General features: G+C 39.9%; 1 protein-coding gene across 1 annotated transcript in view; it reads left to right on the forward strand.

Annotated features, from left to right (window-relative positions):
* The window catches only part of pla2r1 (phospholipase A2 receptor 1), a 170,060-nt gene that overhangs the window by 62,144 nt on the left and 82,985 nt on the right, over positions 1 to 24,931 (forward strand). The window contains exons 7-13 of the mRNA XM_060827204.1: positions 4,287 to 4,444; positions 6,062 to 6,169; positions 9,121 to 9,227; positions 16,680 to 16,849; positions 17,061 to 17,272; positions 20,203 to 20,348; positions 23,646 to 23,730. Coding sequence (XP_060683187.1) covers positions 4,287 to 4,444; positions 6,062 to 6,169; positions 9,121 to 9,227; positions 16,680 to 16,849; positions 17,061 to 17,272; positions 20,203 to 20,348; positions 23,646 to 23,730 — 986 coding nt within the window. The remainder of the gene's footprint in view (positions 1 to 4,286; positions 4,445 to 6,061; positions 6,170 to 9,120; positions 9,228 to 16,679; positions 16,850 to 17,060; positions 17,273 to 20,202; positions 20,349 to 23,645; positions 23,731 to 24,931) is intronic.

Here is a 24,931-nt window from a genome sequence, read left to right on the forward strand (position 1 = left end):
AACAAAACATGTACACACATTGTGTATCTATTTCAACTCAACAGAGCAGCTGATAGCCATTCACAGGTTCATTTTTCAGGGCAAACCCTTGACCAATCAGATCGAGGCTACCTGGTTAAAATTTAAACACAGCTTGGCAGTTAACTATCAATTATCAGAGAGTATAAAGATGTTCTTTTCTCCTTGCATTGACATTTCTTGTGAAAAGTCCTGCTGATTCAAGTACTGTTATGCTTTGGCTGCCTTGCAGTTCCTGATATTTGCTCCAGATATGACATGGAGTCGGGAAAACTGGTGCTATGTTTTGTGTGCAGGAAGCTGGAGGTGCAGCTGGATAGGGTAATGCTGAGACAAGATGTTCTCTCCCAGGACAAGTAGAGGGGGTCATGACACCAGACTGTGCCAGCCTGGTCCAAGGTTACCTCTTTAGTCAGTGCAGTCTGAGCTATATGGAGGAATGCAGCAGCAAAGTAGGAAAAGGTCAGTGATCTTCTCTGCTCTGTAATTGCAGATGCCACACCATCACCTCTCTGATGCCTTGCCATACTTTATATAAGCTACAGCACCCACCTTCCCACCATGGATCATGCTCTACCATTCTCACTATTGCTTGCAACGTCTTTCCTCAGTCGCTCTCACCCATCCTAACCCCTGACACCATTAATCATGTATGACTTCTGCACAATTCACCCACTTGCTCAAGCCACCACTTCATCAGTAAAACCGTGCCACCACTTTAATCTCCCTTTGTATCTCCCCCTCTGTCCTTCCAGAAGGAAAGCAGCCCCCATAGGGCAGAAAGAATCAAGATAACCTGATATTTGAGTCATCATCCCTTGTGTGAAGAGAATGCCCCAACAAACTGACTGACCCTGTCCAAGCCCCTGCACTGGTACTAGAGACTGACCTTCACCTATTCTGCTGGGAACCCCTGATTCGAGTTCATCTCCTTTGTCTTGCCTGAGGACTGCTAAGAATCGTGATAAGCATCCTGGCATTGTTTCTTGGCTAGACAGCACGGCACTGCAGCAGTACTCAAAGTGAGCAAGCACCAAGAGAGCAAACAAACAGCTGAAGCTTGTTCTACCCCATGAGCTGGGTGTGTCTTTCTGACTGCAGTGTCCTTGCTATAATATGACAATGAGAATTTTCAGAGGCTGGTGTGTGTTTGATACCAATGTCTACAGACTGCACTGAGGTGATGATATCTGCTATCCAACATAGAGCTCTTTTTGAGCAATTGGTGAACAGAAATTATAAGATATCCCCTCTGACTTCAACATAGAGAATTATTGGTGTCTAGTTTGCTTGTGTGGATGCTATGACAGAAAGCTGCAGATTAACATGTTGAGATCTGTTGTTAATAAGAAAATATTGCCCTTAATAGGAACTCACCTCTGTCTAGTGAGAATTTCACCTTTTACACCAGGAACTTTGGTAACAACCTGCGTCTTTCAACTCTGTCAAAGCAGGCCTCGTCTGGACTTATTGCGTGATTCTGTCACATTTTCCACCATCGATCCTGAACCTTCAAGATGGCAGCACTTTAGCCCATTTGCTTCATCCACTTGTTTTATTTTTTCTTTTTTTTTTATTTTTCAAATGTGCCTTTAATGGCAACATCATGATCTCTCGCCCTCAGTGTGGACACGGACTCCCAGACTCAGCATTGATATGCCATGGCAATCTTGCAGCCCGGCGTAGCGATCTCGCAGCCCAGCATGGTGATCTTGAGGCCTAGCATGGCGTCCTTTTGACCTGGTATGGCGATCTCCCAGTCCGGTGTGGTGATTTCTTGGCCCCGCATGGCATCCTTTCAGCCCGGCTGGTGATCTCTCAGCTCAGCGTGACAGTCTCTAGGTTTCTGGCAGGCTTTCAGCAGCTTAGTGAAGTGATCTCTCAACAGTTCAACATGGCAGTCTCTTGGCGCCCCATGGCGATCTTTCAGCCCAGAGTTTTCTCAGTGTAGACTTCTGGCCTCAAGGTGATTCAAGACCTGGTGCCGTCTGGAGACCAGGTGCTGCCATGGATTGGGTTGAAAGGACTGGTATTCTGAACCTTTTTTTCTTTATTTTTCTAATTTATTCATTTGATCTGTAATGCTGGACTTTTTACTTTTTTTTCTAATTTTTGTTCCAAAGAACTTGTACAAAATAATCTGTACTTTGGCACCTTGTACCTAAGATGGCGCTGTAAGTGGTGACTTGTAAACTTTTGACTGTACTCATTGGAGTACGTGTGACAGTAAAGCTAATTCAAATTCAATTGTTCAGGCCCTATAAATTCTGTCCAACATTTAAGATCCTGATCTGTTAACCCATCAGTGTTATAGACTGAAATTGTTATAATTTTCCATTTGTTTTCTCTTCTGTAATTTGTTCTTTCACAAAATACTTGAATTTGTGAGCTCTGTAATGCACAAGAGCTTGGAAATAGTTCAACCTTGTCTTTGTGTACACCAGATACTGTAGAGTTAAATAGTTAAAAGTTAATTTTAATGTCTTTCTTAATCTTAATCTTGTACCAAGATATAGTGAAAACTATTGTTTTGTGTACTAACCAGGCAAATCATATATTACATAAGTACACCTGAGGTTTGATGTGAATTTCTTCTGAATCCAAAGTGATCTGTGTTAACCTTACTATGATTTGGTATACCAATTATATTGCCAAGCTTTTAGACAGATTTCTGAATAACCTTGTTTTGACAAATCAACTGGTCCTGTACAGGGTAAACCACCTGCTACTTCTAGCTACTTGAGTTCTCTCTTCCCTCTTCAAAAGGCAGGTCGTTGTAAGTATTCACTGAATGAATGGGTTTTAACTACAAAGTTTAAGAAGACAGACCCTTGAATGTGGCTCACCTGTGCTGTTGGTGCTGATTCTGTGTTGTTGGTGCTGATTTTCTACACATGCAAACCAACTAAGCTAATGCCAAGCCCTCCCACCAAGCCTACTGAATGGTAAATATATTGAACAATTTGACCTCATTTTGACTGCAGATGCCATCACTCTGGCTTTACACTCATCCCTGGAACATCTGGATAACATGGAAATCTATGTCAGGCTCCACCTTATTGACTACAGTTCCACCTTCAACACCATAATTCCAAAACAAACTCCTCTCTAAACTCCAAGACCTCGGTCCAAGACTCCCCCTTCTGTAATTGGATCTTCAACTTCCTGACCCATAGAGCACAATCAGTAAGAATAGGCGACAATACCTCCTCCATCATAATCCTCAACACAAGTGCCCCACAAGGCTGTGTAATCAGCCCCATGATACTCCTTATACACTCATGATAGTGTGGACAAATTCCACTCCAAATCCACTTGCAAGTTTACAGATGATACTGCCATTGTAGTTCGGATCTCAAATAATGATAAGACAGAATATAGGAAAGAGATTTAGAGTGCTTAGTGACAAGGTGTAAAGGCGACAATCTCTCCATCGACATCAGCAAACCAAAGGAGCTGGTCATTGACTTCAGGAAGTGGAGTGGAGGGCACACCCCTATCTGTATCAATGGTGCTGAGTTGGAGTTGGTCAAGAGTGTCAAATTCCTGGGAATGATAACCAACAATCTATCCTGATCTACTCTCAAAGGCGCAATGGTCAAGAAAGCACAACAATGTTTCTACTTCCACAGGAGGCTAAGAAAACTTGGCATGTCCATTATGACTTTTATCAATTTTTATAGGTGCACTAAGGAAAGCATCTTATCTTGAAGCATCACAGTGTGATGTGTCAACTACTTTTCCCAAGGCCACAAGAAACTACAAGGTCATGAGCACAGCCCAGTCTATCACATAAACTAATCTTCCATCTATTGACTCCATCTATATTTCCCCCCTGGATCAGGAAAGCAACCTACATAATCAAAGACCACTCCCACCCCAGTTATGCTCTCTTCCAACCTCTTCCCTTACAGGATATAAAAGTTTGTTTACATGTATGATCAGATTCAAGAACAGCTTCTTCCTCACTGTTATCAGACTTTTGAACAGATCTCTCAAATGTTAATTCTGTCTTTGCATCTTCTCGGCAACTATAACATGTTTTTCTACATTCTGTCTGCTCCCAATGCCCTTTGTAGAGAACAATCTGCCTGTACAACACACAAAACAGCACTTTTCACTATATCGCAGTACAATCAATCAATAATTGTTGCCACAAATTTGAAAAGTGACAGTGAAAGATGAGCTGGCAGTTACCTACTAAGAACAGTATTTAGTTTTCTTTCTTGAACCTAACCTAACATATATATATAAAATCTTTCTGCCAGAAACTGTACCAGAGGTTTGGATTGGACTTGCCAACAACAGGACGCCAGCTCAATTTACATGGTCAGAAGGATCAACTGTGACGTTCACTTACTGGCATAAGAATGAGCCAAATGCTCCGTATAACACCACAGAACACTGTGTGTCTTCACAGAAGATTGTAAATATATTTACTAATATTTGCATGCCTTCTTGAACTTTACTGTCTAGCCACAAGCCATGTGAGTGCTGCTTTAGAAATAATATATCTACTGTTAATCTTACCAATACTGTATGTGATTCAGAAATATCAAATTCCAAACCCTTTGCAGCTGTTTTTATTCTAAAATGTTCAGCAAAACAAATAAATTTTGCATTAGATGAGTTATCTCAATTGTTAAAATGAATTAAAGTCGATAAAACTTCTTATATTGAGAACATGTGTTATTTCAACTTCAAGTTTATTGAAAAGTCTAGATTCTTTATTGATGACTTGGCTAATTTGTAATAACTACTCTGTTCTACTTTGTGTCATGATCTGCTGCCACTCTCTGAGTACCAACAAGTTTTAGTTGAGTCAAACACTTCCTGTGCAAAAAATTCCTGTAGGCCTTAGCAAAGGTATTGCAAGTCTCGAAACCTACCAACACAGACCTGGAATGTGGAAACAAACTAGTCAGTGAAATAGAGTATTTCTTTGTTCTGGAGATCTGCTGAATGCCTCTGAATGATCATTCATGTGGAACTTTCTTGCATGGCATTAAGTAAGCTGGGTAATCTCTGTGGTGATTATGAACAGGTTGTAAATTTACAAAGGAAAATTTGAGTTCTTGGCCAAATGGCTGTTTTTCCTAGATCAGCATTTGATATCTTTCCAGATAAATGTTCATCTGTTGAGAATGACTTATTCTTTATACTTATCCTTGAGCTAACGTTTGTGAACTTTTGTTTCGGCCGTCCAATCTTTTTGCTTGTTACATTAGGGATAAATTCATCATCTCATCTGACCATTCATGCTTCAAATTTATAGATGAAAGTTTGTTCTTCACGATGGAGGACTAATCTTAGTTGTTATAATGATTTGCATTTTATATCATGCTGCTTTAGTGTCAAAACCATGAATGCAGCTTCTTATCTTAATGATCCTAGGTAGAGCTATTTCTTTGAATGTGTCGTGAATACAAAAAACTTTAATTTCTTCATTATAATCTGGCATAAGTCATTATGATGGTGTAACTGCAAATTGTTTTATTAAGTTAAAAGTGCTATATAAATCCATGTTGAATATCTAGTTATTAAATTGTCTTAATTCTGCATACAGCAGCGAAATCGTATCTGACATATCCACTTGCTAATGCTTTTTTAACTCAGTGGATAATTACAAAGTTAAATTGTTTCATCAGAGCAAACATGCTATCTGATGATATTTATGGAGCTAGATGTTTGCAAGTAGACAGATGAAAGTTAAGAAAAGAATTGTGCCACAGTAATAAAAACCAAAAGAATTGCAGATGCTGTAAATCAGAAAGAACTACACAAATTGCTGGAAAAACTTAGCAGGTCTGGTAGCATCTGTGGAGAGAAATCAGAGTTAATGTTTCGTGTCAAGTGACCCTTCCTCAGAACTGTTCTGAGGAAGGGTCACTCAACCCAAAATGTTAACTCTGATTTCTCTCCACAGATGCTGCCAGACCTGCTGAGCTTTCCCAGCAACCTTTGTTTTTGTGCCACAGTATTATTTGATTGCTGCTAATTTGTATGTCTTTGAATTCAGTGTATTTTTTGCTTAAATTAACAGGATGGCCGATGGAATGTTAGAGAATGTGAGGAAAGTAAATGGAGCATCTGTAAGAAGCCAGGAAAGGTGGAACAAAGACAACCTGGAAAAGATGAAGGCTGCCCTGAGGTGTGATATCCATTTCTGAGAATACATTTATTTTCATATTTTAATCATCATGATGTGGAAATTGTTATTGACGTTTGGTGGAACAGTTTGGTGCAATGAAGGTAACAGAGAAGTACTATCAACTGTTCAGTTAATTGCATGATTCCCATACGTAGCATTGTATACATATGATTAGTTCAGCTTATTATCTCTGGCACAATGGCCTGGAATTTGCTCTGATTATAACTGCAAGATGTGCTATTTTTGCTCAGTTAAACTAACAACTTCTGGTGTCTACACAATCACAATTAAAGAAAGAAATCTAAAAATTGCTGATAGTGATTCCTTGCTCTTTGTATTGAACTGTTGCATCTTCACCAATCGACCCTGCATAGAAATCAATATTACAGCATGAATTTTGTCTTATTATCCACTATTTCCATGCTCACATTGAACAATTCTTAATTATTTCGATCAGGTGTTCATAACTGAGGTCGTAGTGGTTTGTGAGTGTTAATTATTTATGTTTATAATTTTATTGTTTCCCATACTCCCACAACTTTGTCCTGAACTCTGACTGATTTTCTGTGCAGTGTCTTAACTGTAATTTGTATTTCCTGTTTGCCTGTTTTCCTCTTCGGTTTCTGTCTGAAACCAACCAAAAGCAGAGATTGCTGTAGAATCTCAGCAGATACAACAGCATCTGTGGAGAGGAACCAAAGTAAATATTTAGAATCCAGTGATCATTTTTCAGAATTAGTAGGAGCTGAAAAAAGAATTAGAAAATGTGGTGTTTATGCTGCTGACCAGGAGTGGGTGGGAAAAGGAGTGAGTGGATAGTGACAAGGGAGCCCAGAGAGGGAAGAAAAGGTAGTCAGAGGGATTTTTTTTCCCAAATAGAAGGATTGTTTTCCATCTGTTGGTGAGGATTCTTGATCCTGTTGGGTTGAATAGCTTCACTGCTGCTTGTGCTGGATGCCAAATTGAAACATGCTAGCAGAGAGGAAGCTGCTACAGCTAAGTTTGCTGTATGCCTGGGGTTAGTTTTATATAAGATTAATGGCAAAAGCTATTCCTTCAGTGCTCACAGCAAAGTCTGGGCTAATCCATAGTTAAGTAGAAAATGTGTCATGTTCCATATGTGCAACGTTATGAACCTCAAAATGAAACAAAATCAGTCCTGCTGAAGAGTGAAGTATTTTTGGCAGTTTAACTAATTTCTAACAGGTCTGCAGTTTTCTTGGTAAACCGTTTTTTTGTGTGTTTTCAGTATTGAATTCAGTTATCGTCATCTGTTGTTGATGCTTCAGCTATTATTATTGCTATTGACATAAAGCAGGAGAGTTGTTCTGGTAGGTGGCAAATGTTTTACCATTATAACCTCTGAGGTCTACTGCCTCGGATACAGCTGCTTGAGATGATAGAGGAAATGTGTAAAAGGCAGTTTGTGTTAGTGGAATAGTGGACACGCAGATATTATTGTCTACCATTTGTGTGCACTGTTAGTCATTTTTGGCATTTTCCACAGCTAATGTTGACTCATAGAGTCGTACAGAGTTGTACAGCATGGAAACAAACCCTTCGGTCCAACTCATCTATGCTGACCAGACATCCTAAATTAATCCAGTCCCATTGCCAGTGATTGGTCCATATTGCTCTAAACTCTTCGTATTCATCTACCCATCTATCTGCCTCTTAAATGTTGTAATTGTACCAGACTCCACCACTTCCGCTGGCAGCCCATTCCAGTCACCACCCTCTGCATGAAAAAGTTGCCCCTCAAGTCCCTTTTATATCTTTTCACCCCCCCCCCCCCCCCACCTTAAACCTGTGTCCTCTAGTTTTGGATTTCTCTATCCCAGGGAAAAGACCTTAAATATTCATCCTATGCATGTCCCTCATGACCTCTATGTCACCCCTAAGCAGCTGATCCTGATTTTTTACTTTATCAGCTGAAACTATCCCAGAAGATATAGTTTCTTAATTGAGCCCACTTTGCAACTTGCTCCTGATTACAATGCTGTATTCCAAAGAATTGTATAAGATTATTGTATTCCTGTTCAACTGTTTTGCAACTTCTAACGGAGTAATTAAGATGGATTCTAATTTGCCACAGTCCTTGTAACTGTCAGTTGTGCCTTCCTTATCTGAATGTAGCAAAATCATGGGAGGGGTGGCTTCTACGAAACCAAAATGATTCTTCTCACATATTAGCTTTTACTACACCATCTAAGTGTGCAAAGTTATAATTGAACAAATGCTTTTTGGAAAGCTTATGCACTGCTCAGTTAACTTTTGATTAAGGCAACAATAGCAATTGCCTTTAGTGGAATAAAATAACTGGAATGTTTTTGTCCACTGATTTCTTTAATTGTCTAGAAACAATAAATTGTATTTGCGTTGAGAGAAATGGGGGAATTTTTATCCAGAAGTGGCACATGAGAAGATGCAATTGCATATTTGTTTCGCATTTCTCTTTCAGGATGTTAAATTAGTGTAAGGCGTCCCAGTTTAGCAGTGGGATCCCCTGTGTGCACATGTTTTGGTCCCACTGCTAGATACATGATATCTACTATCTGTATTAACCCGGGTGGACTCTTAAAATGGCCATTAGGCCAGGTGAGAGAAATATGTAATTAGGAACCTATGCTAATGAATTGACTACTTTGAAAATTCCTTGATGATGGAAGAGTGTGCACAAACCTGCCCTGGATACTTCAGTAGCATCCACAGCTGCCGATGGCTAATTTTTTTTCTATATGTCTTTGGAAGATAAAATTCTTCCCACCCCTACCGGCACTACAGAAGCTCTGAAATATATTGGCTACCTTCCTATCATCTTTCTCTTGCTTGGTTTTTCTACGTTCCCAACCCCTCCCAATTGCCTTCTCTTACCTCCTGATCACTGCTATACATGACAAATATTGAAAATCTCTCCACCAACTTTACACTGTGGATCTTTCATTTTTCAGAGCTGGAAAAGATATGAAGAATCCTGCTATAAGATTGACAATGACCTACAAACCTATGAAGAAATTTCAAAAAAAAATTATTGTCCACTTGTTACCATTGAAAACAGGTAAAAGGAAGTGCTTCCATATATTACTATTGACGGATGGACAAAATCAGTTCTTCGCGTTCTTTTTCCATTCTTAACAACCTAATTAGATAAGAATCAGGCAGCACAGTGATTAGCACTGCTGCCATCCAACGCCAGGGAGCTGGGTTCGATCCCAGCCTCAGGCAACTGTCTGTCTGTGTGGAGTTAACACGATCCCCCCTGTGTCTGAGTGGGTTTGCTACTGGTGCTCCAGTTTCTTCCCACAGTCCAAAGATGTGCAGATTGGATGAAGTGGCCAAGCTAAATTGTCCACAATGTCCAGAGATGTGCAGGATGGGTGAGTTAGCCATTGGAAATGCAAGGTTACAGAGATAGAGTTGGGGGGGGTGGGGGCGGTGTTGGGTCTGGATGTAATCCTCTTTGTCGAGTCCGTATGGACTTGATGTACCGAATGGCCTATGATTCTATGAATTGACATGCTTTCTATACTTATTATCTGCCTGCTGATCTTAAACATTGTCAAATGGAGATTAGAGGTTAAAATGTCTTGTCTTACACTCATCAGAACTAGAACACAGATATGGGGGGGATGCACAGTGGAAGGACAAAGAGACATCATTTTATATGTAGTGAGAAGAGAGTGCTAAAAAAGTGACACAACTTCAGATACTGGAAATCTGAAACAAAAACAGAAATTGCTGGAAAGACTCAGCAGGTCTAGCAGCATCTGCAGAAAGAAAGCAAAGTCAACATTTCGGGTCCAGTAGCCCTCCTTCAGAGCACTAACTCTGCTTTCTCTTTATTGATGCTTGTCAGACTTGCTGAGTTTCTCCAGCAATTTGTTTTTGTTTGAGAGGAAGGTGCTGATTGTTTGATTCATAACTGGTATGCAATAAGAACAGTTCACTGTCAGTATTAAATTTCAGATCAGGCAGGTAGATTCTGATTAGCCTGAACTGTTTAAATTTTCACTGAACTGACACCTCACAGACTTATAACCAAATTCTCCTGGTTTTGATGTTTCACCAACTAGAATCTTTTGCTGAGATGACTGGTTGCATAAACTGACTTGTAACTCCTTCCAGAAGAGAAACTAAAACTTGCATTTAAATGAAATCCTGGTGTTTTAAGACCATAAGATATAGAAGCAGAATTCAGTTCATTAAGTCTGCTTCACAATTCAATGAGATCATGACTATATCCTAATGTTCAATTTCACGTTCCTGCTTTGTTTTTGTTTTGCTTTTGTTTATTTTGCACCTCAATGATTTTTAAGCTTGTGTGTAAAAGTCTAAACTTAAAAAACATTGTCATATGATCATTTCAGTCATTCACAACAAGTGGAATTTCTTTACAAGATTAATCAATTTTGAAGGGGATTGCCAGTATTCCTTTTCCTTGCCAAAATCCTTTGATTCTCCCATCTGGAGTAGAGATTTCCAAGCTCTTTTGCTGAACGCAATTGTTGTGAGAAGCACAGTAAGACTTACTAATTAATGCTCTCTGGATAGAATTTCATTCAGTAAAGGTGTCCCTGGCCCCCTCCATTTTGGGTTGTTTTATTGTTTCTCTCTCCTTTATTCTCACACCATTCTTCCTTCTTTTCTGATTGTTTTTGCTGTCTGATTGCAGCTGGCTTATCAACTGGACATTCTGATACAAGGACAGGACCTGAAATGTTAACTCTAGTTTCTTTCTCAATCATAGCTACAAGATCTGCATTCTTTGTTAGCTTTTAAGTTTTCCAGTACTACAGAATTTTGTTTGTGGAAAACAATACATTGGCTTATCCAATAAAATTACTTTTCACACTTTTAAAACTTGGTAACAAGTGAATGAAATAGTTGTCAATGTCATCATATTTTCACAAAATTAAACTTCCCCTGCAAATTACTGAGAAATACATTTCTTGCAGTGATAGTCTAATTTCAGCTTTCTTACAACTGAAATCAGCACACTCCAGGATTCCAAAATGTGGACCAAAGTTTCTTCTGTGACAATCATTCACAAATGATTGGGCTTCAGATTGGCATGACAGGCCGGCGCAACATCGAGGGCCGAAGGGCCTGTACTGCGCTGTAATGTTCTATGTTCTATGATAGTGAAGTTGCTGAATGGGGATGGATGGGTGAGGGAACTAGTTACTGCGAAGGAATTGTTTGTTCATATAGAACCAAGGCAGAAAGAGGTTGAGCAAATTGTAGCCTTCCTACCACTTAGTGTAACCAAAAGTGGAAGAATGCATTTGACGTCTCTGCGCCTTTCTCTTGCTCCTGAGCTTCTTAGCTGGTGGCTTCCTCATAACTTGTAAATTTGTGCAACATGCAAACACAGTTCTTGACAGGCATCAGCTGGCTACTGCAGAGTCTTTCCAGTGTAATCCACTCAGAGGGAGCTGGGTGCAGACTGTCTTATATTCCTTGTGGCAGCATAGCTATCATTGTAGGACACGTGTAATGGTTCTGGGTAAGGACCATGAGGGGATAACCTTTAACGTCAAAAGGTGTGGCGCTGGAAAAACACAGCTGGTCAAGTAGCAGGAGAGTTGACATTTAGGACATAAGTCCTTCATCAGGAATGTCTTATGCTGGAAACATCGTCTGTCCTGCTCCTCGGATGCTGCCTGACTGGCTGTGCTTTTCCAGTGCTGCACTTTTTGAATCTGATCTCCAGCTTCTTCAGTCCTCACTCTCTCCTGGGATAACCTTTAACACCCAGCAACTAACATTAGCTTGGCAAGGTAGGTTCAAGTACACTTAGCACAGAGAACTGATACAGGAATGAAGGAATCATGACTGCTGCCAGGATAATGGACTTTGAACAGCTTATATCACACATCAGCTACTCATTACATTTTGCCTCAGAAAGTGCCCGTGTTTATGAGACACTTGCAAGAAAATGTTTAAAATGACTGTATTGCAAACTGGGAGGTAACATGTATCTTCAGCATCAGCCTGAAAGGAGCCAGATGAATAAAGGTGCTATTACTGGACACCTCAACAACTGAAGCCAGTGCAGTTCTAATCTGATTTTGTGGTCACAGCATTAGCTACATGAGTTGGCAGGTTTCGGTCACATTCTTTGGAATAAAGGCATTTTGAGAATTGGTCGTTCATGAAATTCAGATGAGAGAATTGCTCCTTAAAGACCTTCAACAGAAATGCACACCACTCCCTTCCACCCCACCCGACTGGGAATTCTTCTTCCCTCCTCCCCCTCTTCTTTCAGCGGCTTATTCTGCTGTCTGTAGTTTTTCTTCATTTCCCCAATTAATTTCAATTTTCAGAGGAAGTTTTCCCAAGCCACCCATTTCAACATGCACTGTTAAATCAGCTGATTCAGAATCAGCAAGACCACTCCCTGCAAAGTGTTCAAAATTTAAAAATCAATATTCCAAAATTTATCCAATTCCACCACCAGCCAAAAGAAATAATCCCGCAACTAACGTGTAAGTAGTTCATAATCCCTTTCAATGGCACCACTAAGACTGTCCTTCATCTAATTTCATTAGTGTGCTCAACTGTGTGCAAAGTTGGAGCAGTGTAGGAAGGACTAAAGAATTTGGAAACAGCAGAACTGGCTCTAAATCAGCACTGTTCACAACACAGTCCCTGCTTTGCATGCTGTCGGTGGTCATTAGTTGCGTACATGCCTTTCATCAAAATGGCATGCACGCACTGCCAAATGTTCATGCCTGTCTCTGACCTTTATTTAGAGTATAAGGAATCTGTGTCTTATCTGAAAACAAACACTACAGGCTAATTTCCCACCCAACATTTGTGCTCTTTCATTTGCACATCAGAGGCAATAAATGATGCATTTTAATTGTAAGTTTAGATTTCAGGACCTGTCACTCTGGCATTTATGACAAGTGAATATGCTCCTTGACCTTTGATACTTGTGATTAAAATGTCTTCAGTCTGCAGGGTGGCCTTAAACAAAACAGATAGATTCAGACTATTGAACACCCTGTAGTATTTGCTGTATATTTCAATTTTATTGTTACATTGGAATTTATAATAAACATCTTTACCCAAAGAACAAACAGTATGAAGATATTACCATTAGTTGAGTGTTGATGGAAAATAAACTAATTTTATTGAACTTTTTTATCTTGTGATCATTAAGATATTATGCAAAAATACAAATTAAGGGAGAAAACCAACATTTCTAGTGCATGACAGGAGAGTGTTGATTGTTTGACAATGGTCTGTGGTAGAGATGTTGCCATGGAGAATGCACCCATTAATACTGGTTGAAAGTTAACTACCAGGCTTTGTTTACATTTTAAATCACACAGGTTGACTGGTCAGGACATTGCCCTTAGAACTGAGCCAGTGATTGCCTGTCACCTGTTTTCATAGAATCCTGCAGTGTGGGAGCAGGCCATTCAACCCATTGACCCTTCGAAAAGCACCCTCCCAGACTCACCGCATTGATGTAACAAGACATATTTTGTGGTTAAGTCACCTTACCTGCACATCTTTAGACCGTGGGAGGAAATCATAGCACCCAGAGGTGAATGTACAGACTCCATACAGTCGCCTGAGGGTGACATTGAATCCAGGTCCCCCGTGCTCTAAGCCACCGTGCTGACCTTTTGAGTTGAAAAATGTGTGATTTTTCTAACTGCAAAGATCAGAGCCCTGTTTAATATAGTAAGTTCCAATCCATGCACATGTACCGTCCATGCACATGTTGCAAGCTGCATGGCTGACAATCCTAAACGTTTTAGCATAATTCCTTACACATTCGGGATTATCCAGCAAATGTTGTCCAATTACAGAGTCACATCTATTGTTGTAAGTTTTGCAAATGCAGCTTGGTTGGTAGAGTACTTTATTTATTGCGATCAGTTATTTGCGACATGCTATTTGATACAATCTGCCAGCCTTTAAAATGTATGGTCTACTTTCCCGGCATCGCAGTGACCACTGAAATTTGTATCACACATTGCTCATTTGAGAGTCTGAGTGATAGGCAGAACCCACTTTTATGACTCCGTAGCAGTATCCTGTTGGTAACAAGCATGTGTGTCCCAGCAGATTTGAAAAACACAACACTCCTATTCAAGGAATGAGGGAGACAGAAAGCAAGAAACAATTGGCAATTAGCCCATTGTCTGTCACAGGGAATTTTTGTGTTAATAACAATACATTTAGAAAATTGTAATGCAGTCTTGCAAAGCCACATGTTTAATTAATTTATCAGAGTTCTTTGAAGATGTGTCAAACAGGATGTATGATTGGGAATCTGTTTTTGGAATTTTAAAAAAGCCTTCAGTAAAGCGTCACACAATGTAGGAACTCATGGTTTTGGAGTCGCATATTAGTATGGATGGAGGATTGATCAGCTACCAGGAAACAATATGAGATAAGTGGTTTGTTTTCGTGTTGGAGTGCCATGGGTGTAGACTGGGGCCTCAACTATGTCCAATCTATATTAATGCCTCGTATAAAGGGATCAATGTGTGGTCATAAAATTGGCAAATGATGGGTAGATAGATAGGAAAACAAATTGCACTGAAGAAAAAAGAAATTTACAAATGGATATGGGTAGGTTAGATGATGGACAGAATTTGGCCGATGACGTTTTATATGGATAATTGTGAGATTATCAATATTGGTCAAAAGAATAATGAGGCAACTCATTATTTAAATGGAGAGAAACTCCAACATACTTTTGTGCAGACAATATGGGTGAATTGGAGAAAACTAGTATGTATGTGTATTGGATAACAAGGAGGGCACAGGAAACTTTGGCATATTTTGCTTAAGGAATGGGGTATAAAAGTAGGGAAGTAAAGCTCTACAAAGCATTAGTGAGACTGTCTGGAATACTGCATACAGATTTGGTCCCCTTGTAATGGAGACAGTTCAGAGAAGATTCACTAGATTAATTTTAGAGAAGAAAGCCTTGTCTTAAGAGACATTACATTTTGGTCTATACTCGCTAGAGTTTAGAAGAATGAGAGGAGACCTACTTGAGGCATGTAGGATGCTGAAGAGGATTGACCAATTAGATCTAGACAAGTAGATGTAAAGTAGATTTTCCCTTGTTGTTTAATCTAGAATGAGAGGTCAAAGTTTTAGTCTAAAGTATTACAGATTTAAAACAGAGATGAGGAGGAACTGTGTCTCTGAAAGGGTCAATAATCTGTGAATTCGCTATTGCAGAACATGATAGATGCTGATGCATTGGATAAATTTAAGGAGCAGATCAATGACTTTTGATTAGTAATGGGTTAAAGGGTTATGGGAAACATTCAAGAAAGTGGAATAGATTAGATTAGATTACTTACAGTGCGGAAACAGGCCCTTCGACCCAACAAGTCCACACCGACCCGCCGAAGAGCAACCCACCCAGACCCATTCTCCTACATTTACCCCTTCACCTAACACTACAGGCAATTTAGCATGGCCAATTCACCTAACCTGCACATTTTTGGACTGTGGGAGGAAACCAGAGCACCCAGAGGAAACCCACGCAGACATGGGGAGAATGTGCAAACTCCACACAGACAGTTGCCTGAGGCAGGAATTGAACCCGGGTCTCTGGCGCTGTGAGGCAGCAGTGCTAACCACTGTGTCACCATGCCGCCAATAGAGGCCAAGATGATTTCAGCCATAATCATACTAAATGGCAGAGCAGGTTTGAAAGGCTGAATTACCTACTCCTCCTTGTTCTTGTGTTAAGAGAAACCAAAGACCCTCTGCATCTTAAACTATTCATTACAATAATGCCAATTTAATCTAGCCTAATCACATTTTTTTGTCAGTAGTTTATGTCTGAGTCAACAATATTTTTGTTGATTATTAGTAAGAAATTGCGGCCAGTCTCAGAATATTGTTATAATCCATGGAATGTGTACATTGATGGCCAGGCCAAAATTTATTGCCCAGAGGCAGTTAAAAGTTAACCACATTGCAATGAGTCTGAAGTCACATGTACGCCAGACGAAGTAAGGAAAGTAGACTTCCTTCCCTAAGGGACATTAGTGAACCAGATTTTTTTTAATGTAATCAATAATTATCACATGGTCGTCATTGGACTAGCTTTTAATGCCAGATTTTTATTGAATTCAAATGTTACCATCTCCTATGGTAGTATTTGAAAACATGTCCTCAGAATATTCACCTAGGATTCTGAATTATTAGTCTAGTGACATTACCACCCTGGCACTGCTTCCATGATGACATTGATACATGCATTCTTGCTGCCTAGTTTAGCCCTCAACTAGGAAAGAAATTGCATACAAAATCTGAAACACCGATCAAGCGATAATGTCTGTATGTGTTTATCTGATAGAAGTGAAGAATGGGTCCGTGTTTATAAAGTTTTGAAGTACTTTGGAGGTTAGAATAATATGAATATAAAAGAAATGTTGCATCAGTCTCTGAGGACCACCAATAAATTGTTGTTTTGGTTTATTTCTATAGTTAACATTGTAGTTTTACTTTGTTCTCGTAGGTTTGAACAAGCATTCATTAATAGTCTGATCAGTAATTTTGCCAGAGAAGGCCACAAAAACTTCTGGATAGGTCTTCAGGATAAAAATCAGACTGAAAAATATACCTGGTTACTGGCAAATGATAAGAATGCACCAGTTTCCTTCACAAATTGGAATAAAAATCAACCAGGTAGATAATTAAAGAAAATTTACTGCATTTCTTTATTTTGAACTACATTGTTTAACTTTTCCCTTTATCATTTAATAAATGTTTATGTTAATATTTAAGCAGAAAGACTAAGTTAGGGATTTGAAACTTTTCCTCATTTTAAAGTGGAAGAGAATATGACATTTAAGACATTGTTTAGTATCCTTAGTGAATTCACTTCTTTGTTTTTCAGCTCATTCAGGTGGTTGTGTTGCACTAGTAAGGGTTAAATCTCATATCCTTTGGGAAGTTAAAGACTGTAAATCCTTCAAAGCAATGTCTTTGTGTGAGCAAAAAGTTGCATCTGCTCCTCAATCAAAATCCTTCCCTGATCAAGCCAAGAAGGCTAAAGCTAAATGTCATTTTGGATGGGAGTCCAGCCCAGATCTTCTGAATTGCTTCAAGGTGAAAAGCTTTACTCTCCAAGCCAACCACTTAGAAAAGATAAGCAAAAACTGTTTTTTTTTATTTATACCTTTATTGTCAGTAGCAGAAGACTTAAATTTGAGATTTTTACTAATGTTTAAATGTTATATTAAATCAAATTACATGTTAGATCAAATCAAATTCTAATCCTCAGCATTTCAAGGTGAGTGTTTTTTATGAGTAGTTGAAGTGGCTTGCAATTAAAGTAATGGTGTACTATATTTATTTTTTTTCTGAAGCATTTTCTTATTTACAAAAAGATGCTTAAAATTACTGATATTTTAAGAACTTGTTACACTCAGTAGTGTTTGTTAAATGAATTAAACTAGGTTTTTCTGCAATAGCTGTCACATAATTGATGAAGGGCTTATGCTCGAAACGTCGAATTCTCTATTCCTGAGATGCTGCCTGGCCTGCTGTGCTTTGACCAGCAACACATTTGCAGACATAATTAATTGTCCCTGAAGACCATAAGGCTATCTGAAGTAAACTCTCTGGGTGGAATCTTGTGCTGCCCCAGGCGGGGAACCAGTGTGGGTGAGGGCCATTAATTGTGTGGGAGGCCAAAACTCAGATTCCTGATGATCAAAAAAATGTTTGCAATTAAGTTCTTGGAACTAAAGTTATATTGAGTTTCACACTGGCAAGCCATTTTGCATATATTTGCGGGTCAGGCATGACCATTAAAAGGCCAAATTGTTATTTATTCTCCTTCGCAACTAAGTTCTACTTCTGTGAAGAGAAACGTACTTTGATTCAGGACTGTGTAAAAGGCAGATATGGGAGGGGAATTGAACAAGTTGGACTGAGGCTGCTGCTTTGTCCTCTTTGGTGACCACAATTTCCCCTCCCACATGGTCAACAATGCCTTCCAGGCATCTCCTCCACTTCCCGCACCTCTGCCCTTGAACCCCACCTCTCCACCGTAACAAGGATAGAATGCCCCTTATCCGCACCTTCCATCACCTAATCTCCGGATACAGCACATTATCCTCTGCCATTTCTGTAACCTACAATCAGACCCCACCAGTAGAGATATATTTCCCTCCCCACCCCTATCAGCATTCCGCAGAGACCATTCCCTCCGTGACTCCCTTGTTAGGTCCACGTCCCCCACCAACCCACTCTCCACTCCTGGCACCTTCCCTTGCTGCCACAAGAGGTGTAAAACCTGTGCCCACACCTCCCCCCTCAATTCCATCCAAGACCCCAAAGGATCCTTTCACATCCGACAGAATTTCCCGCACATCCAAACGGTGTCCGTTGCTCTCAATGTGCTCTCCTCTACATTGGGAAGCTAGTACGCCAACTCGTGGAATGTTTAAGGGAATATCTCTGGGACACAAGCACCAAACAACTCCACCGCCCTGTGGCTGACCACTTCAACTCCCACTCCACCAAGGACATGCAAATCCTGAGCTGCCTCCACCACCAAATCCAAACCACCTGACACCTGGAGAAAGAACATCTCATCTTCCACCTTGGGACCCTCCAATCATATGGCATCAATTTCACCAGTTTCCTCATCTCCCCTTCCCTCACCTCATCCCAGATCCAACTCTCCAACTCAGCACAGCTCTCTTGGCCTGTCCTGCTGACCTTGTTCATTCTATTTCCCACCTCACCGCTCCACCCTCTACTCTGAACTATCACTATCACCCCCCACCTTAATCTGTCTATCACCTTCCCAGCTATCCCACCGTCCTATTTATCTCTCAGCAACCCCCCCCCCCGCCCCCCCCCCCCCCCACCATTCCTGATGAAGGGTTTATGCCTGAAATATCAATTCTCCTGTTCCTTGGATTCAGTCTGACCTGCTTTGCTTTTGTAGCACCACACTTTTCAGCTCTGATCTCCACCATCTGCAGTCCTCACTTTCTCTTGTTTGGAGAGCCTTCACTTGGGCTGTCTGATGGTTGCGATCAGGTGGTGTTAGTCTAAATTGTGAGGTGCATGGAGGATAATCAATGGAGAGAGGCTGGGGTGTTAGGGATATGGGTCAAGGAAGCTGGCATAATGTGAAAAACTGTCTAGTCAAGAATAGAAACCTCTCTTGAGAAGGAAGGCATGCTGACTGGAGAATAGTTGAAGGACTAGATAGTTTAGGTGCCAGCATCCACTCTGAGAGCCCAAGTGATTCTTCTCATTTGCAGAACATAAGTTTATCCAGGCGTCCTTTTTAAATGTTAGTTCTTCAAGCCCATAAGATAAAGGTGGGAATGTCGACTTGGTGCCTATTCCACCACACGATTCTCTGTGCCCCTAATGTGCAAAGGTAATGAGCTGACAGCCATGAGAAAAGCTGACCCATCCCCAAGTGAATGTGATGCTCACTTCCACTCCTACTGCAGAACATGTATCCCAGAAGAGCTTTCTGGGATAATAGAGAAAGACAGTTAAGGAAAACAAAAGTAGGGAAAGAGTACATGGGAAGAGATGAAATAAAAAGAGGAGAGGATGGGAAGGAAATATGGGAAAAATAGCCACCTTGCAAGAAAAAAATCAAGCACAATATTTGGGGCTGGGCAATTAATGTGGCATTTCTGGCATTACTCTCATCCTGAGCACCAAAAGGTTAACTCCAAAACCATCTGTTACAGTTTTGTGTCGAAAAGTGTGGTGCTGGAAAAGCACATCCAGTCAGGCAGCATCCAAGGAGCAGGGAAATTGACATTTTGAGCGTAAGCTCTTCATCAGGAACTCTTCTCCTCCTCGGATGCTGCCTGACCGGCTGTGCTTTTCCAGTGCCACACTTTTCAACTCTGATCTCCAGCATCTGCAGTCCTCACTTTCTCCCTATTACAGTTTTGTGGCAAGTTCAAACATTTGGCACGACCCCCTTTTATTTGAAAACTGGACTTTTATTTCATTGGTCTGTGATTATATTAATATAGAATTTCCATTCAAAGGTATTTCATCATGAGAAAGTGTTAAAGAAGAGAACTTGGGAAGAAGCGGAACAATTTTGTCAAGCATTTGGAGCTCATCTTGCAAGTTTCAGCCACTACAGCGAGGAAGTTTTTTTGAATGAAATTTTGGGATGGATGTTTGCTAGGTAAATGATGAAATAGTTATGTTTTTGAATGCAACTTAGATATCCAGTTTTTTTTTAAAGTTTTTTTACAGATCATAGTGCAATTTAAATAGAAAATATCCAGAAGACCAGGCACCATTGTTTTTGGGTCATTAAGCCATTGACATTTGGAACAACAGTTCGCTTGAAATGTTATGTCTGTTTTTTGGTTCACGATGCCACCTGTTCTGCTCAGTATTCCAACCGTTTTTAGTTCAGATTTCCAGCATCAGTATACTTTTGCTTTGCATTATACACTTGTATGACCTAGAAAAACTAGGACAGCAGTTACATGGGAACACCATTGTCTGCGAGATTCCATCCAAGCCATATACCATCCTGACTTGGAACCAAATCGTAGTTTCTTCACTGTTGTGCGTTCAAAATCCTGCAACTCCACTTCCTAACAGCAGTGGCTCAGAAAGGCAGCTCAGCTCCACCATCTCATTTTCAGTTAGGGTTGGCAATGCCCATTTACCATTAACAAATTTGTAAATTCCTATATATCATGAGAAAGATCTAGTGGAAAGTAGCTGCATTTTATTTGAAATGCACAAAGTTGGTAGCTATGGAATTTCCTTTAACAATCCCAATCTTGAAAAAGAAACTTTTAAAAGCTAAATCAATCATTTGAGATGATTTTCAGAAGGAATTACCTGTGTAGAAAGGATAAACTCTAAACTGATTTTGGAAGTGCAGTATTGCAACTTTGATTAAGCCTTCTTGGAATCAGATTTATTTTAATTGTTTTCATGTCCTCCCAGCAAGGGATAAAGGGAATTTGTTGTTGGATTTGAGAAGTAGGGAAGCAAAATAACCTTCCCCAGAGAGGAGAGAGAAAGTCATATACTTTTGAAAAACTGGTGAGAAAGCAATCATCTGGACCTTTATACTCCCATATATTTAAAATTTATATCACTGCCAAATGCCAAAGCAACACTTGCTGCAGAATATATTACTCTAGGAAAGATCTTTGGAATGACATGACACTATTGTGAAAATCTAGTTCATAATTCATAACTTTTTAGTGTATATCTTTAAACTGAACTTTTCAGTATACTGGTAAGATAAACAGTAATCATATCTAAGACAATTGGCAATATCAGATTCTGTTGATGTTGATTCATGATCAGAGCTGGAAAGGTAACGCTATAAACAATTGGGAGCTTGCTTTTGCTGAGTAATAGTGCCAGTAAATCTGAAGTGTTTTCCTACCTTTGTTAGAAATATGCTGTTATTTGGTTTTCCAGAATGATGGAAAGTTTTGGAATTAAAAGGTAGTTTATTTGGATTTCTACCTGGTAATGGGCCAGGTATGTTACCTTAAATGTGGAACCTTGGTTGGAAGTCTATTTGGTTTAATTTATTAATTAAGTTAATAGAAGTAGACCATTCATTTTAGATTTCATGAGGGGAAAGAAACTGGAAGGTTTTCTGAAATCTACAGTCATCCTCATAGCACTTTGTAGCAGAAAGCAATCTGCTTGAATAGTTAACTAAGGAGCTGTGCAGGAATTGTGGGAGCAGATTGGAAAAACAATGTCTATGCATGTCCAAAGCTAGGGCAAGAGAGCTGAAGAGTCCACGGTCTGAGAGTTTTAAAGAAAACTGGAAAATCGCTTTACCAAAAGTTAATGGAAGGAACCACATAAAATTTGTACCTTGGGGATTAGGTGAAACAATGAAGAGAATTGAAGATAAATTCCAAATATGGCATACCTTTGAGTTGGTCCCAGGAAAAGTAAAATGAACTGTCCAAGATTTTATTAGATAAGGGAACTCTTGGGGAGGGGATTTAAAAAGTAAAACTGTTTATAGTGTATGTATTTTATAAACTATAGTACTAAGGTTTTGGTGCATGTTTTGTTTAATTTATACATTGTCATCAGCGATCACTCACAAACGAGTATCATTGTCCACCTAGAAAATACTTTGTCGCTGCTCATGGGTTCTGTGTGTCCTTGTGTGACTGATGAGCCTAATCCTGGAGCCACACCTCTGACCACACATTTGGTAGATGTTAATGGAAGATGGAACAGGTCCTTGGCCTTGAGATCATTGGCTCAGTGGCTCGCACTGCTGCCTCCCAGTGCCAGGGACCTGGGTTCGATTCCGGTCTCGGGCAACTGGCCGTGTGGAGTTTGCACAGTCTCCGTGTGTAGGTGTGGGTTTCCTCTGGTTGCTCCCGTTTCCTCCCACAGTCCAAAGATGTGCAGTTTAGGTGAATTGGCCATGCTAAATTGGCCGTAGTGTCCAGGGATGTGTGGGTTTGGTGCATTAATCAGAGAAATGTTAAGTAATATGGTGGGGGAATGGGTCTGGGTGGGATCATCTTTGAAAGGTCGGTGTGGACTTGTTGGGCCAAATGGCCTGTTTCCACACTGTGGGGATTCTATGATTTCTTCGGTTCCTTTTCCATGCTTGCTCTTGTTGATGGGTATTCTCAAAGAATTGTGTCTATTCGTACTGGAACTTCCTCCAAGTCAGTATCTTCTGATTGCGGATCACCCATGCATTGACATCTATTTTGTATTTCTTGAGGGAAATCTTCAGGGAGTCTTTGAAATGTGTCCTTTATCCTTCTGTTGTTAGAGTGCATTCCTGAGCTGGGTGAAGAGGATTTGCTGTGGCAGTTAGAATCCAGCACTTTAATCATGTGCCTGGCTCGATGAAGCTGGTTTCAGATGATCACAGGGAGAAAGTAAAGACTGCAGATGCTGGAGATCAGAGTTGCGAGTGTGGTGCTGGGAAAGCACAGCACTTCAGGCAGCATCTGAGGAACAGGAGAATTGACGTTTCAGGAATAAGCCCTTCATCAGGAATGAGGCTTGTTCCAGGACCACACTCTTGACTTCAGATGACTATAGCCTTGATGCTTCAAGAATATTAATGTCAGTACACCTGTCCTCCCAAATGATGGGGAGAATCCATCTCAAACAGCATTAATGGCAACATTTTCAAAGGTCTTCACATTCTCTCTCTCTCTTTCTCTATGTCTCACACACATATATACGTAAGCGTGCGCACACACTGTTTATTTTTGTAACAAAATGTTGTCTATGATCTTTGTAACACTCCAGTATACAAGGTTTTTGGACACGTATGCCCAAATTATTTCAATTAGAAAAGCCTGGAAGTGCCTATATAAAGGAGATTGTAGTGGTCAGGGGACTGCTAAAATACCAAGTCCAGAAAGAACACCAAGATTTTTAATTGCTCTATAACGCAAATAAGATTAGTTGGGAAACAAGGTAGCCTAGAATTTTTTTTATGTTCTAGGGAAGAAGAAAGATGGTTTTGGATTGGATTTAACAAAAGGAATCCATCTTCTGTCGGCTCCTGGGCTTGGAGTGATGGCACTGGGGTAAGTAACTCCAATTTATTTCTATGCCATTAATGTTCCCAGCATATTTCCAGTTAATTTACACTGTATATTATTTTTACAATTCTTTGTGCACGATATTTGTATGATTTGATTCTCTTAAGAATTTTTTTCCCTTGAGCTGAAGGATAGAAATAGATAGAGCCATCAAATAAAAACAGTTTTGGAAGGTAATGGCCTATTAATTGAAAGGTTGGAAGAAAGAGCTTGCATGTATATGGGATGTTTCTTTCACACCCTCAGAACCACACAATTTCCTCAGTGTTAAGTGGAGCATAATATCATGGAGGAATTGATGTTCTTGTTGGTGTTCCTTCCCCTTTATAGTTCAAAACTCTTAATTCGATGGTGTCACTGTGGAACACATTTTTCTTTTGCTTCATCTATCCAGGTCTGTTTCCTGCAATCTTCATCCATTACCTTAATTACTGTAATAAAACCAATGTTGTTAAGAAGTACTCAGCAAATCAGGCAGTCCTTGTGGCAGAAAGTAGTACATTTTTCAAGTATTTTTATGGTTAAGCCACTTTTGGAATATTATGTGCAATTCTGGTTTCCCTCCGATAGGAATGATGTTGTGAAACTTGAAAGGCTTCAGAAAAGATTTACAAGGATGTTCCGAGGGTTGGAAGATTTGAGCTTTAGGGAGAGGCTGAATAGGCTGGGGCTGTTTTCCCTGGAGCATTGAAGGCTGAGAGGTGACCTTATAGAGGTTTATAAAATCATGAGGGGCGTGGATCGGGTAAATAGACAAAGTATTTTTCCTAGGGTGAGAGAGTCTAGAACTGGAAGCCATAGGTTTAGGGTGTGAAGGGAAAGATTTAAAAGGGACCTTTTAAAGGGCAACTTTTTCACATAAAGGGTTGTGTGTGTGTGGATTGAGCTGCCAGATGAAATGGTGGAGGCTGGTATAATTACAACATTTCAAAGGCATCTGGATAAGTCTTTGAATAAGAAGAGTTTAGAGGGATATGGGCCAAATGCTGGCAAATGGGATTAGGTTTACTTAGTATATCTGGTCTGCATGGATGAGTTGGACCAAAGTTCTGTTTCCGTGCTGTACATCTCTATGACTCTGTTTAATTTGTTTAATTTTTTGTGCTCAATTTAATCGTTCACACTAGGCTATGTCATTATTTAATTCCTTTAGCTAAATGTAAATAATATGATCAAATGTATATTT

The sequence above is a fragment of the Hemiscyllium ocellatum genome, chromosome 7 (genome assembly GCF_020745735.1).
Source record: "Hemiscyllium ocellatum isolate sHemOce1 chromosome 7, sHemOce1.pat.X.cur, whole genome shotgun sequence".
Taxonomy (NCBI): Eukaryota; Metazoa; Chordata; class Chondrichthyes; order Orectolobiformes; family Hemiscylliidae; genus Hemiscyllium; species Hemiscyllium ocellatum.